Here is a 16,621-nt window from a genome sequence, read left to right on the forward strand (position 1 = left end):
AGTTTCTATGTAATTTATTTTTTCGTAACCGAGTTAGTGTAGTTTTTTTTTTTTACGTTTAAAATTGCTTTTCCAGTTACTTTGACATCATGTACTGGGGGCGAGGCGTAGCCCAGTGGTACAGCACTCGCTTGATGCACGGTCGGTTTGGGATCGATCCCCATCAGTGGGCCCATTGCACTATTTCTTGCTCCAGCCAGTGCACCATGACTGTTGTATCAGAGGCTGTGGTATGTACTACCCTGTCTGTGGGATGGTGCATATAAAAGATCCCTTGCTGCTAATTGAAAAGAGTAGTCCATGAAGTGGCGACAGCGGGTTTCCTCTCTCAATATCTGTGTGGTCTTTAACCATTTGTCTGATGCCATATAACCATAAATGGAATGTGTTGAGTGTGTCGTTAAATAAAACATTTCTTTCTTTTTTTGCAATGCCAAGCTTTGTGCACAGTGGCTAAGTGGGATGTTTTCAAGTAGAAATGTGCAGCTCATTTGCATAATTTGTTTTTACATAAGTGGGATACGCCTGTACCTATCCCCCACAAGTATAATTTGTTTTTACATATGTGGGATATGCCTGTACCTATCCCCCACAAGTATAATTTGTTTTTACATATGGGATATGCCTGTACCTATCCCCCACAAGTATAATTTGTTTTTACATAAGTGGGATACGCCTGTACCTATCCCCCACAAGTATAATTAGTTTTTACATAAGTGAGATACGCCTGTACCTATCCCCCACAAGTATAATTTGTTTTTACATAAGTGGGATACGCCTGTACCTATCCCCCACAAGTATAATTTGTTTTAAGTGAGATACGCCTGTACCTATCCCCCACAAGTATAATGGTAGGCACTGAATGATTTTTAGTATACATAATTAACTCATGGAAGGAGTTCCTAAAGTTTTTACTTTTTCAATTGGTTATCCGTCATTGGGTTGTGGTTGGGCCGAAAACACAGTAGCCTGGTCTAACAGTGCAACATATCAAGGGGAAGCCCAGTCCCTGGGTCCTCGAACCAGTCCAGCATTCTGGTTCTTATATAGGTTGGGTATGGTTTATCCAAAACCAAAACAAGGGTGCCAAGAGTGACTGTTGTCAACCTTAATTCGGTGTTTCATTTGAATGAAGTATTGAATTCTTGACGTGTAAAATGTGTGATGTTGTTGATCTTGTTAAAAACAATTTACAGTTTGAAAATTTTAGCTATTGTTTATAATACGGTCACATTTATATTAAAGCGTTCAATCTGCCAATGCCATAATGTTTGTCCTTTTTCGTGGGTTTGTTTGTTTTGTTTTTTGTTTTTCAGTTGATTGACAGTATGCACCTGTATTCATATGACATAACAAGTTGCAACTTCAGAGTATTGCAGTTTTGTTTATTAATGATTGAGCAAAAAAGAAACAAAATTGAAAGTTAAGTGATAAATAGAGGACAATTACGTATTTGTAATATGCAAAATATCAACCGAGTCTATGTTAATAGGTATTTGTTGATGAGGTTGATATATTACATATTAAAAAACATGAGTAGTATAGACTATTTATCCTATAACACTTATAAAATAACATTTTAATTTGATATTTACTAAATCAAAGTTCTGAAGTTGCCTCGCCGGTAATATGACATCATCAGGAATAGCACAAATATAGTTTGACTCACGCACTTCAACTAAATCTCATCAAGATATTACGTTCAGGTATACAAGTTTTGTTGGCAGTAAACAAATGACCCATTAAAAGCAAAACATTATTAAAGGAGGTAATAATGGCATATATCAAATGGGTTTATCACCTTGGTATTATTGGTCAGTTATAGGATAAAATATCAACCTCATTAACTATCTAGTAACCTCTGTACATGACGGCAGCCCAGATGGTCGAGATGTCGGCTTGAAACGTAATTGGATATGAGCACGACAGTAAGTTAAAATGAAAATGAAAAATACTTTGTTCCAGAAATCATTATTGTTTGTTAACCTTTTCCTTAGGGATATTTCAGAATGAAACCAGTTGCATTGGGGTCAGTCACCAAGCCATCAGACCTGCATCAGAGTGTTGTATACAATCGTCGATTCCTACTTGGTGCTTCAGACAGCAAGGATCCAAACACTGGTGATAATTCAAATGTCAGGTGTGTACATGTTGCAGAATTAACAGAAAAGTTGAAAACGTGTGCTTACACAATTAAGAATTCAATGGCAGCATGTTTAAGACAAAATAGGTTTACACAATGTACTTCTTTAGGTATATTTTACGTATTCTTAAGGCATCTTGTATTTTTAATAAATTATTTGAATGTTTATTTTATATATAAAGTATTAAGGTTAACCCAAATAAATATTAAATATATTAGATATAAAATAAAACTATACACATAATACAAAACAAATCTCCAGTGATATATGTAAAAATTAATGAAATATTCAAATGATACAAAATAAATAGGAAATATATATACTGGATGTTTTTGTATATTTTCTGTTTCTATTTTTGTTTAGTTCTGGGGTTTTTTTTTGTTTCTTTTTTTATATATATCAATAGAAATATAACAACGATCATAAGGTAATCAACATATACTCCCCAAAAAGTAAAATTATTATGACTGAAACATTCAGTCACAGCAGAATAAATTGTTGGGTTTTTGCTATATCTTCCTAACCCCCCAAAGAAAATAATAATAAAAAAATAATAATAAAAAAGTAAAATAAATAAAAAAATGAAGAGAACCCTTTATTCTAAATATAATATAAACTAATTAATTTAGTTTGTTTTTTTAAAATTCCAGTTTCAGGATATTTAAAAAAAAATAATTCTGGATTATAATTTGGAAGGTATTTTATTACTATGGAAACCTATTTTATTAATTAGATATTAAACAATGAGATATGGTCCAAAAAGTTTAATTTCATTAGCAAAACCCAAACAATTTGTTCTAGTGTGCCACAAGTATTTCATTAAAACTCACATTGGAAAACAAGCTTTTCAGTCTCTTTAGAATAACCACTAATGAGAAGAAAATTAATACTTGTATAACACCCCAACACATTTCAAAGTACACCCATTTGGAGTTAAACACCTGCATTAAAAAAAAACCAAAACCCCCCAGGCTTCGTAATTTCCCCCATGTTAATTGGGGACATTTTGCCTATATACTGATAAAGGAAACCCAAGGCCATTACACATGCTACTCGTACCCATGACTTTCATTTTAACATTTTCACTTTCAGTTGGGTTGTTTGTTTATATCCCCATCACAACCTCCATTCGTAGTGTTTGTGTCAGTAATTTCAGATTTGCTCAATATAAAAAGAAAATGTACCCTGAATATGTATTTAATCCTACAAAATATACCCAACTATAGTCCTGTTCAGTTGTTTAGACCCTAAAGTTTTTTGCAAATGTTATGTTTAATTCCTATTCAGTCCTTGTTTTCTTTACATTTGCATGAAAACCAACCCAAATTCAGACAGGTTTTATATACAATTCATCCAGGTGTTACAACGTCCACAGTGTTAGGTCGGGGTGTTACAATGTCTACAGTGTTAGGTCGGGGGATTACAGAGTCCACAGCGTTAGGTCAGGTGTTACAGAGTCCACAGTGTTAGATTGGGATGTTACATTCCACAGTGTTAGGTTGGGGTGTTACAGAGTCCACAGTGTTAGATTGGGGTGTTACAGAGAGTCCACAGTGTTAGGTTGGGGTGTTACAGTCCACAGTGTTAGGTTGGGGTGTTACAGTCCACAGTGATAGATTGGGGTGTTACAGAGAGTCCACAGTGTTAGGTTGGGGTGTTACAGTCCACAGTGTTAGGTCGGAGGATTACAGAGTCCACAGTGTTAGGTCGGGGTGTTACAGAATCCACAGTGTTAAGTCGGAGGGTTATAGAGTCCACAGTGTTAGGTTGGGGTGTTACAGAGTCCTCAGTGTTAGGTTGGGGTGTTACAGAGTCCACAGTGTTAGGTCGGGGTGTTACAGAATCCACAGTGTTAAGTCGGAGGGTTATAGAGTCCACAGTGTTAGGTTGGGGTGTTACAGAGAGTCCTCAGTGTTAGGTTGGGGTGTTACAGAGTCCACAGTGTTAGGCCAGGGTGTTACAGAGTCCACAGTGTTAGGTCGGGGTGTTACAGAGTCCACAGTGTTAGGTTGGAGGGTTACAGAGTCCACAGTGTTAGGTCGGAGGGTTATAGAGTCCACAGTGTTAGGTTGGGGTGTTACAGAGTCCACAGTGTTAGGTCGGGGTGTTACAGTCCACAGTGTTAGGTCGGGGTGTTACAGACTCCACAGTGTTAGGTTGGGGTGTTAAAGTCCACAGTGTTAGGTTGGGGTGTTACAGAGTCCACAGTGTTAGGTCAGGGTGTTACAGTCCACAGTGTTAGGTCAGAGGGTTACAGAGTCCGCAGTGTTAGGTCGAGGGGTTACAGAGTCCACAGTGTTAGGTCGGGGTGTTACAGTCCACAGTGTTAGGTTGGGGTGTTACAGACTCCACAGTGTTAGGTTGGGGTGTTACAGTCCACAGTGTTAGGTTGGGGTGTTACAGAGTCCACAGTGTTAGGTCAGGGTGTTACAGTCCACAGTGTTAGGTCAGGGTGTTACAGTCCACAGTGTTAGGTCAGAGGGTTACAGAGTCCGCAGTGTTAGGTCGAGGGTTACAGAGTCCACAGTGTTAGGTCGGGGTGTTACAGTCCACAGTGTTAGGTTGGGGGGTTACAGTCCACAGTGTTAGGTCAAGGGGTTAGAGTCCACAGTGTTAGGTCAGGGTGTTACAGTCCACAGTGTTAGGTTGGGGGTTACAGAGTCCACAGTGTTAGGTTGGGGTGTTACAGAGTCCACAGTGTTAGGTTGGGGTGTTACAGAGTCCACAGTGTTAGGTTGGGGTGTTACAGTCCACAGTGTTAGTTTGGGGTGTTAAATTCCACAGTGTTAGGTCGGAGGGTTACAGAGTCCACAGTGTTAGGTCGGGGGGTTACAGAGTCCACAGTGTTAGGTCGGGGGGTTACAGAGTCCACAGTGTTAGGTCGGGGTGTTACAGTCCACAGTGTTAGGTCGGAGGGTTATAGAGTCCACAGTGTTAGGTCGGGGTGTTACAGTCCACAGTGTTAGGTTGGGGGGTTACAGTCCACAGTGTTAGGTCGAGGGGTTAGAGTCCACAGTGTTAGGTCAGGGTGTTACAGTCCACAGTGTTAGATTGGGGGTTACAAAGTCCACAGTGTTAGGTTGGGGTGTTACAGAGTCCACAGTGTTAGGTTGGGGTGTTACAGAGTCCACAGTGTTAGGTTGGGGTGTTACAGTCCACAGTGTTAGGTTGGGGTGTTACAGACTCCACAGTGTTAGGTTGGGGTGTTACAGTCCACATTGTTAGGTTGGGGTGTTACAGAGTCCACAGTGTTAGGTCAGGGTGTTACAGTCCACAGTGTTAGGTCAGAGGGTTACAGAGTCCGCAGTGTTAGGTCGAGGGGTTACAGAGTCCACAGTGTTAGGTCGGGGTGTTACAGTCCACAGTGTTAGGTTGGGGTGTTACAGACTCCACAGTGTTAGGTTGGGGTGTTACAGTCCACAGTGTTAGGTTGGGGTGTTACAGAGTCCACAGTGTTAGGTTGGGGTGTTACAGTCCACAGTGTTAGGTCAGAGGGTTACAGAGTCCGCAGTGTTAGGTTGGGGTGTTACAGTCCACAGTGTTAGTTTGGGGTGTTACATTCCACAGTGTTAGGTCGGAGGGTTACAGAGTCCACAGTGTTAGGTCGGGGTGTTACAGAGTCCACAGTGTTAGGTTGGGTGTTACAGAGTCCACAGTGTTAGGTCAGGGTGTTACAGTCCACAGTATTAGGTCGGAGGATTACAGAGTCCACACTGTTAGGTCGGGGTGTTACAGAGTCCACAGTGTTAGGTCGGAGGGTTATAGAGTCCATAGTGTTAGGTCGGGGTGTTACAGAGTCCACAGTGTTAGGTCGGAGGGTTACAGAGTCCACAGTGTTAGGTCGGGGGTTACAGAGTCCACAGTGTTAGGTCGGGGGGGTTACAGAGTCCACAGTGTTAGGTCGGGGGGTTACAGGGTCCACAGTGTTAGGTCGGAGGGTTACAGAGTCCACAGTGTTAGGTCGGGGGGTTACAGAGTCCACAGTGTTAGGTCAGGGGGTTACAGAGTCCACAGTGTTAGGTCGGGGGGTTACAGAGTCCACAGTGTTAGGTCGGGGGGTTACAGAGTCCTCAGTGTTAGGTTGGGGGGTTACAGAGTCCACAGTGTTAGGTCGGGGGGGGGGGGGGGTTAGAGTCCACAGTGTTAGGTCAGGGTGTTACAGTCCACAGTATTAGGTTGGGGTGTTACAGAGTCCACAGTATTAGGTTGGGGGGTTAGTCCACAGTGTTAGGTTAATTGTTACAGAGTCCACAATGTTAGGTTGGGGTGTTACAGAGTCCACAGTGTTAGGTCGGGGGGTTACAGAGTTCACAGTGTTAGGTTTGGTAGGCCCTCCACTTTCCACAATTGTTTTCTTTTAATTGAGATCCCTTGTCGTCAAATCTATAGTATTTTTGGTGGTGCTTGAAGGGGTGGGGGGGGGGGGGAGAGAGGTGTACTGTGTACTTTTGTAATGCGCAAAGCAAATTTGTGGGTTCGACCACTTTCCCATCTAGACACGGCCCTAAATGTCCAAAATATGATAACATTGCTTGTACATATCAAGTTGATGATCAATAACATTATTTTCGAAGTATAATCTATTATTGCACGTGCTGTTGTAGTATTGTGTAAACCACATGAAATACAAGTATAGAAGGGTATTTAAGTTCACAGAAAATGTATCACTGGACATTCCAGACATTATTGTTATTTGAGTGTGGGTAAATCGAAACGCATTTCAGTTGATGTAAAATCTTGAGACAAATATCAGCATGGTAGACCTAGATAAGCCGCTTATCGAATTGTCAAACGAGTTTCCACTGCAAGTAAAAGTGCACATAGCTCGTCATAATGATGGTAAAATGACCACGGTAAGGAAAGAACTGGTACTTGGTTTGAACTCTGTCACACCTACAAACTTCTCTGACGCCGTTAAACATGTAATAAAGATCGAAGATTTCAGAAAGCAAAATAGTTTTATAACAAATAAAATTCCACCTGTTATAGTCTCCCTTAGCGAAGGCAGTGATGAAGAAATGAGTTCGTTGAGTGATTAAGTTGCTTCTCCCTACCCATCAAGCATATAATGTCCAATGCACTTATTAACTCTTTAACACTGAAAATAATTTATTCCCATAACATTCATTATCATTCATTCTAATACAACTTCCATATAAGCTTTTTTTCCATTGGTTAATTTTCGTGATAAATCGGACGATAGATGTACGCTGTCATGGGCAACCAGGATTTATTACGATGACAAAATTCCGAGAACTTGTCCGATATGCTGTCACTTAGCCTCATGTGTGGTGTTTTCATTGGTTTATTAATTCTGCTTCTTCCATAATATTTAAACGTCGATATAAATAATTTTCCAAAAAATTCATAACTTCAGATGAAAATGATGTTATTGTTATTATTTTATTATTATTTCGTACCATTGTAACTTTTAACACTTTGTTAGAAGCAATGAACATGCACCCACCCACCCCAAGTAAGGTCCGGTCACTGATCGATCGCAGCAGTCACCACCATGTGTCTTGTGGACTGCTGTTCTCCTAAGGGTTCATCTGAAATAATTATATCACAATCTGAAGTACCTTATTTTTGTTTAGAACATACTTTTTGGGACAATAAAATTGATAAAGAAGACAAGATGGAAATTACTTGATTTGTAATGCAATTTTAAACAACATTAACTGCTTTAAAATATATTATATATTTATAAAAACTTTAAGTGAAAATATGTTAGCAACAGTTATAAACTTGTAGACCTACCCCATCAACGTGGATTTTGTACAACATTAAACCAGGCGAACTTCTCGAAATACTTCAATATGAGGTTGAAACACGGCTCACAAATGTAAAGTCCAATCATAGCCATATGAGGTTGAAACACGGCTCACAAATGTAAAGTCCAATCATAGCCATATGAGGTTGAAACACGGCTCACAAATGTAAAGTCCAATCATAGCCATATGAGGTTGAAACACGGCTCACAAATGTAAAGTCCAATCATAGCCATATGAGATTGAAACACGGCTCACAAATGTAAAGTCCAATCATAGCCATATGAGGTTGAAACACGGCTCACAAATGTAAAGTCCAATCATAGCCATATGAGGTTGAAACACAGCTCACAAATGTGAAGTCCAATCATAGCCATATGAGGTTGAAACACGGCTCACAAATGTGAAGTCCAATCATAGCCATATGAGGTTGAAACCAGCTCACAAATGTGAAGTCCAATCATATCAATATGAGGTTGAAACACGGCTCACAAATGTAAAGTCCAATCATAGCCATATGAGGTTGAAACACAGCTCACAAATGTAAAGTCCAATCATAGCCATATGAGGTTGAAACACGGCTCACAAATGTAAAGTCCAATCATATCAATATGAGGTTGAAACACGGCTCACAAATGTAAAGTCCAATCATAGCCATATGAGGTTGAAACACGGCTCACAAATGTAAAGTCCAATCATATCAATATGAGGTTGAAACACGGCTCACAAATGTAAAGTCCAATCATAGCCATATGAGGTTGAAACACGGCTCACAAATGTAAAGTCCAATCATAGCCATATGAGGTTGAAACACGGCTCACAAATGTAAAGTCCAATCATATCCATATGTCTTGCAACAGAAATTAACAGCCAACGAAAATATTTCTTTCAGTGTATCCTGTATTACAATAAATCATGTTCAAAACACAGACTATAATACCAATAAATTTGCCTTTGGTTCGCTCCTAAGTCAGTGACGTCATGTGAAGAGAACGAAAAAAATATTGTCATACTTTTTACTTACTACAAGTGTTTTCATTGAATATCGTCAGTAAGGAGAATAGATAATTAGGTTTTTAAAAATTGTGGGATTTCTTTAATAAAACCACAATAAAATTGCTTACAGATCTCCTAATAGGTGTAGTATTAGAATAGGGATAATATCACTTCGTCTTGTCCCTAAATCCAAATTTTGTGATAAATCCTTATAGTGAACAACGAAACACAGTGACATTATCCCCTAACTATCAAAGAACCTATAAATTGAACAAATATAAACGTGTATTACAAAGCATGAACAATCAATATAAAACCATAGAAAATACACCAACATGTAACTGGGTGTTTTAAACTACATTCATTACACACATACTATTTTAAAACACTGTTCACATAGAATAATTATTCTGTCAGGTTATACTTGTGCAGGCTTTCTTTTTTTTTCCTTCTTTCTCTGGTTTTCTGGGTTTGGGTTGTGCTCACTGACAACTCAGTTCTTGCAAGCCCAGTGTCAATGTTTCTGTGTTCTCCTGGTCAGAAGCTTTATGACATTCAAGGAGAACAGACCACTTTTATGAGAAGACAAGCTTTTATTCACAGCCACTGCACAACTAACATTCAAAGAATTTTAAAGGTAAATACATATTGTACATGATTTACACCTTAACTGCCTGTTTTAATCAAGAAAGGAGATTTAGTGATTAATAATATAGTAATAGTATTGTAGTTATGTTAAATATAACATTGTGACTTAGCTTGATTAACTTTTTATTAAATGGTTACGTTATATTTATAGAATAGCTAGTAGAATAGGTTAAAGTCTATATTTTCTAGTATAAATGATTATATCTAATTTACAGTACCGGTATTTAATAAAGTGACATAATAACTAAGTTATTATAAAATATTTGTTTAATTAGTATGTGTACACTTATGGATTTATGGGTACTTAATGGACTTTATTTTATTATTAGGTGCCACAATCATGTCAACCAGCATTATGCTTCTGTAAAGACCCGACCCACAGTCGGTAGGTAAACTATTTGTAGACAGGCTATGGTGTATTTAGCTTTGTATTTATGAAATATGTTATAAGTGATTTTATAGTATTGATCAAGAATAGAACAATCAATGTATTAAAGATTGTGCTATATATGCATAATCACTGATTTGTGATCGGTGATTAATATTATGATTTGTTAAATTCAATGATATATTGAATTTAATGTATAGATATGTGGTTGGATAAGATATTCTCTATTTATGCTTAAAAGGTCAGTGTGATAACAGGCTAGTATATAGGTTAATTCTGAATGTGAAGTATATAATTAATGTTAAGACTTATTATAAATGAGATTTCTATATATATGTGATTTTAAGTATTCCCTTTTTGTTATTTCAGGGTCTTGGTTTGTGTGTATGTATTTGTCTACTCTTATGCTTGGAACCAGGGATCTTCATATCCCACCCGATTGATGATCCAGAATAAACTCTAAACCCCTGACCAATTGTTCGTGTTTTCCTGCATACAACACTTCGGTAACATTGGAGCCGACATAGGGACAATTTATTGCCATAACATTCATTATCAGTCACTATCAAACAACCTATAAATTGAACAAATATAAACGTGTATTACAAAGCATGGACAATCACTATAAAACCATACAAAATACACCTACATACAAAGCCAGAGGTGGGAGTGGGGTTGTGCAGTGGGCCACACCACCAATCGCGGGTATACAGTATTCTGGCCACGTGTGTGTGCAACATGTCACAATGAACATCACAAGATTAAGACCTCACCCCAACCCCCCTCACTAAAGGGAACGTGGCCTTCAGCTGAACACTTGCCCGTGCATTAGTAAATAATAAATATTATATATTATTCATGGACATACAACCTGACAGTCATAATGTATCAACCTATCTTATAGTCAATAGCACCCAAACTTATTAATGACATAGCAGGCAAGGATCCAGAAGTTGTTTAACAGTGGGGGCCCAAAACCTGTTGTTGCTTTTGAACAGGTGGATGGGATATGTTTTAATTTTTGTGTGTATTCTGTCATATATATTGTTTGATGAAAATAGAGGGGGGCGTGTCACCTGGACTCCCCACTTGAATCCGCCTGAATTGTTTATTGACTTATGTTTCCAAATTGTTTCTTAAATATAGGTCATACTACAATATATTCTGCTAGGAAGAGGGAAAAGAACATTAGATTGAAAAACACTAGAGAGTTATGCAAATAGCTTAGTTATTTATAGGAGGAAAAAACTGCATTCGAAGCAGAAATATTTTTGTAAAATGGAAATAAGTCAACCTCGTGCATTTTAGATCATGAATTGTATATGAAATGTGTCAGGGTTTGGGTTTGTTTTCACGCGTATGTAAAGAAAACGAGTATTGAATAGGAATTAAACATAATAATTGCAAAAAACTTGGGGTCTAAAGAATTTAACAGGACTAGTAGAGACAGATTAACCAAGGAATAATCAAATATAGTTTAATAGGATAAACCAATGAAAAAAATTCATTTTCATTCAGCCTTTGGCATTAAAACAATTGTGTGTTTTGGGAACATGCTAAAAATATCAGGTAGGACTGGTCTGGGTTGGTTTGTTTATTTATTTATTTATTTATTTATTTTTTCGAGGGGGGTGGGGGTGTTACTACATTTTTATTCTTTTAACCTACGGTCTTCAGTATCTATTCTTATAACTCGAAAAACATTTTTCTTTAAATTTCAGAAATAAACAAGATGCAATCAAGGCAATTATTAAGCCACCCGGAAACCAGACTGTTGTATATAATCGTCCGATACTACTTGATGCTTCAGACAGCATCGATCCAAACACTGGTGATAATTCTGGCCTCAGGTATGTACATGTTGCAGAATGAAGAGAAAAGTTGAAAACCTGTGTTTCCACAATTAAGAAGTTCATGGCAGCATGTTTAAGACAAAATAGGTTTACACATTGTAATTCTTTAAGGATATTTTGCTTATTCTTAATGCATATAGTCCAGCAGCAAAATCCTTGGTTATAGTTTTTTTTATTGGTGTTTATTTATATTTGGGGTGATTGTATATACAGGTGAGTGTAGAGTTGTCACCCTTGAGCAATTAAAATATTCAAGATGGCCACCAAGGAATTTGAAACTCAATAAAGTGCTTTGTATTTGGAAACGTGAATTCTTTTTGACAAAGAATTCAATAAAATAATGATCTGAAGTAAATAGTAGAAATAATATAATATTCAAGATGGCCACCAGTGAGAGTGAAAATCAATGAAATAATTTATCTCTGTAATCAGATATGACAGAAACATAATTTTTTTTTTTTTTTTTAATTTTAAAAAAGTTAAAAAATTCAATAAAACTATTATTTGATGGAACAGTAGAAATAATTAATATATATTAAACAATATAATATTGTATATTGCCAAAAATAATCTCACTGATATGGACATTTCAGAGATACGGACATTTCACTAATCTCTTGGTTAGTGCAACCAAATGTTAAATGTATGAGTTAGAAACTATTACAGTATATTTTGATAATTTGAAATAGCATGATTTGGTCGTTGAAGGAACTGTGGCGACTTGTGCAGAAGCAGAACATGTTACATGCCAGGTCGGAACTGTTGCAAAAAAGAAATATGTGCTATGCTTGAAGATTCACTGTCACATGATCATTTTATCAATTGCAGCAGTTTCTTTGGGGCCATTGAGATATAAGAGATGATAGCCAATATACGATCTGAGGATGGGTGTGGGCAACATTTTCACCAAAGTCTTTAACAGTGGGAAGAAAATAGGCATGCTTTATATAGGCTAAATAGTTGAGGATATGCACACTAGTCCATAGCATGTCCAATACTACACCCTTTCCAATACCAAATAATGATACCACTATATTACACCCAATCAGTCCATGAGCAGCATATAAGTTATTAATGCTTTTCTACAGTCACATTTGTATGAATCAATGTTTGGCCTTTGATGGAAGAAACCATTTTAACATTGAATCAGTTCAATATGACCAAGATTACAGAAGTGAAAAGGAAGAAACAAATAGCTGTATCATATTCTTTAACACTTGCAACCTGCTAATGTATAATGTTACCTTCTTCATGAGTCGTAACCACAATTACACCGCTATGGATTTCTTCGGGTACAGGGTCATTAACTGATCATGAGTTAAAGAAGCTTGTGCCTGTGTGTTACAACATCTTCATATTTATGTCTTTAAGCAGACATACATATACAAATATTATATTTATCTTTTTATGAGCAACTGCATATTTGGGCATCTTTTATTTTTAAACAAAGAGGGAAGCATTAAAGAGTCAACATGTCAAGGCAGTTCTAACCAAAGGATTCAGCCGTGTTTATACACCACAAAAAATGTAGGACATCTAGCTTTCGAAATATTCTGGGGAGCATGCCCAAAAATACCTTAGAACATGATGTAACTCAGTAGGCATGATCTGGTTGACTTATTTCCATTACACCACAAACACACTTTCAGCTGCAGATGAATCAAGCTTAATACTGGTGATATTACACTCAGTGTCAAGATAGTTTCTTCAATCAATGACCGATATAGATCTAGTTGTTGAAAAACTCCATTATTCCTAACTTACTGGCAGTTCATGTATTCATTGGGAGTAATATTTTGGCAGCACTAATTTGCATTAAGAAAGGTGTAATGAAAGTGGTATGGTCTGATTTGCAGGATATGTTCACCTTTGCAATTGTGGAACAGGATATGCTCACCTTTGCAACTGTGGAACAGGATATGTTCACCGTTGCAACTGTGGAACAGGATATGTTCACCTTTGCAACTGTGGGACAGGATATGTTCACCTTTGCAACTGTGGGACAGAATATGTTCACCTTTGCAACTGTGGGACAGGATATGCTCACCTTTGCAACTGTGGGACAAGATATGCTCACCGTTGCAACTGTGGGACAGGATATGCTCACCGTTGCAACTGTGGGACAGGATATGTTCACCTTTACAACTGTGGAACAGGATATGTTCACCTTTGCAACTGTGGAACAGGATATGTTCACCTTTCATGAACATCCGATATCGCCGCTGCCATCATAACTGTATATACATGTATTCCATTGAGCTCTATCCTATGCCAGTTTAAGTTTTCTAAACAAGCCTTGGGAGTGGCAGTCATATAGGCAGTGCAGGATTGATGAAACATCATGTTACATATATCTTAGGTGAGTGGTGGTTCTCCTAAGGACGAGCACCTGATAGTGGATTGTGGAAGCAATCACAACTCTGCCTAACAACCTTTCGACTCTGCCTTGTTTTAAAGATGCGATTATTTCGGAATTCGGTTTTGTCATCTACTAAGTGATATTAGCAAACCGTTATCACTTGACAAATCAAGCCAATTTGTTTACTGTAGCATGCTATGGTCAGCCACAATATTAGTTTATGACAGAAGCCTATTATAAAATGTGGTTGTCAAAAGTGGGTTGGAGCATGACTTTGACACCAATGCTTGCCTAGCTTCCTCCCACTGAGGAACCTTCGAAAAACAGATAAATATTTAGAACCAAATCAGCAAGCATTAGATCCAAATGTATATTGTTGATGACGAGAAGTGACTTAAAAATCTCTCATATCAACTACCGTCCCGGATATATTACTGGCTCCATGTAAGATGCTCATGTGACAGTGAATATTCATGAAAAACACACAAGCATAGTTGCAGCAGATCCAAACTGGTATGTAAAGTGTTTGGTGTATGGGAAGGTTGCCAGGTTTGTTTCAGTGACCCAACGATGCAGTTGATTTGGCAGAAATTGAGGAGAGGATGAAGAATAAATAGTAAATCTAGGCACAAGATGACAAACATATGGCATTTAAATTCTCAAAATACATTGTGGTACAACATATGTACACTTTAACTATATGTTACCATCTGAAATTAAACTTATCAGGGGTGAGCATGCCTCCGAACCCCCACTAACAGCTTTGGGCCCTCAAATACATGTATTCTCACGAACGCAAACATGCATGCATGCACGCACAGACACACACATCATGCCAGTCGAACTGACAGTAACCCCCATCCCCACTTTTGAATACATTCTGCTGGCCCTGTTTTTTTCTAAAAAATGTTTCCTTTTAGTTTTGTAAAATTATTGATTAAAAATTAATTAATTAATTAATTTAAAAACCAACCAACAAACAAATATGATCAATGTCATGGAGATAGGATGACGTACTTGTGAACCCACCAAAACCCTCCCCCTCACCAAAAAAGCTGTGAACAAAACACACAAATAAACCAAAGTCCTCATAACATACATAAAAAACAAAGAAAATATAATATTTCAACTAAATTTTATTCAAATAATATCTAAATAATTTAATTTAAAAACTGCATAACGAGAATGGATAGGTGTTTAGCAATGACATACAAATGTCTCATTCTCCAGTGATTCATGGTTTGATTTTATAGTGTTTTTGTTATATAATTGATCCGTTATGCAGTCTTTAACCATTCTTTCTGCAATATGCCACATTTTTTTAATCACAAGGTTTTCTTCAAACACAGCCAAGTACATAAATGATGTTAAAAGATAAATACATTCAAAAGCAATTTGCACTGGAATTTTCCCATTGTTCTTAAAACAGAGGCATCATGCACCCAGTTTATTGTTATTGTAAGGAGATGCAAAGCGAAGTCAATGGAATACTGATGTAATTCAAATTCAAAATTAGCTATATTATTATAATGCTTCGTCACATTAAAAAAAACCCAACTGGTCTACTAACCTTGAACACTGTCAAAATAGTTGTAAGAGCTTACAATGCAGTTTGTAAGTCTGAATGTTTTTATATTTTCATAATTTTAGACAAAATATTAAGTTTAAGTTTTAAAAGATGGAAATAAAAAGTACCATTCGTTAAATATATCATATCCAAAAATTACTGTTAGATATGTTATATGTATTGTGTACGAAGCAAAAACAATGGTGTGGAGAGTGCCTGTCATTGACCTTTGTGAGAAATACATAATTAAATAGTCGATCTACATGTGTCTTGGTTGATATAGGCCTTTTGTTTTACCATTTTAGTTATGATTGGTCTTGTACGCCAGTAGGGTCACATAGAAGCTGTAAATTTCTTCCAAGGTACAATCCACAGCAACAAGGTATTTAATATTTTCATCTTTTGTTATCTGATAGAACTTGTAAGTAGAAATTGAAAAAATATTAATCTTTGTTGTAAACATATGCCATATTTTTCGGCATATAAGCCGCTACTTTTTTACTGTGAATTGCAAGGTGCGGTTTATAAAACTGCGCTTTATTTATGAATTTTACGGTAAACGCTGTGCATATAAACCAAAACTCTTTTTTTTCATTCTCATAATAATAATATAGCATACCAAATGACTGGGACTGAAGTATTACAATGGAATGGCTCTTTATTAATAGTCTAGTCAGGCTAGAAACAATATATCACTTGTGTATTGTTATACTTACAGTTTTAAAAATGGACTTGTCCGCAAACTTTCTTAGTTTGATTTCTGCAACATTTATTGTTAGTAGTGCATCAGATGTGTTTGTCAGATGTTCTAAAATGAAGTAACTTTCCTCATATTATACAAAGAAGTGTTGTTATACTGTGTAGTAAACACACCCAACTTGCATGTTCGATATTG

General features: G+C 37.1%; 1 protein-coding gene across 1 annotated transcript in view; it reads left to right on the top strand.

The window, feature by feature from the left end:
• The window catches only part of LOC121383694 (sperm receptor for egg jelly-like), a 183,480-nt gene that overhangs the window by 63,470 nt on the left and 103,389 nt on the right, over positions 1 to 16,621 (top strand). Inside the window, exons 4-6 of the mRNA XM_041513788.1 lie at positions 1,998 to 2,140; positions 11,669 to 11,797; positions 16,032 to 16,108. Coding sequence (XP_041369722.1) covers positions 1,998 to 2,140; positions 11,669 to 11,797; positions 16,032 to 16,108 — 349 coding nt within the window. The remainder of the gene's footprint in view (positions 1 to 1,997; positions 2,141 to 11,668; positions 11,798 to 16,031; positions 16,109 to 16,621) is intronic.

Source organism: Gigantopelta aegis, chromosome 10 (genome assembly GCF_016097555.1).
Source record: "Gigantopelta aegis isolate Gae_Host chromosome 10, Gae_host_genome, whole genome shotgun sequence".
Lineage (NCBI taxonomy): Eukaryota > Metazoa > Mollusca > Gastropoda > Neomphalida > Peltospiridae > Gigantopelta > Gigantopelta aegis.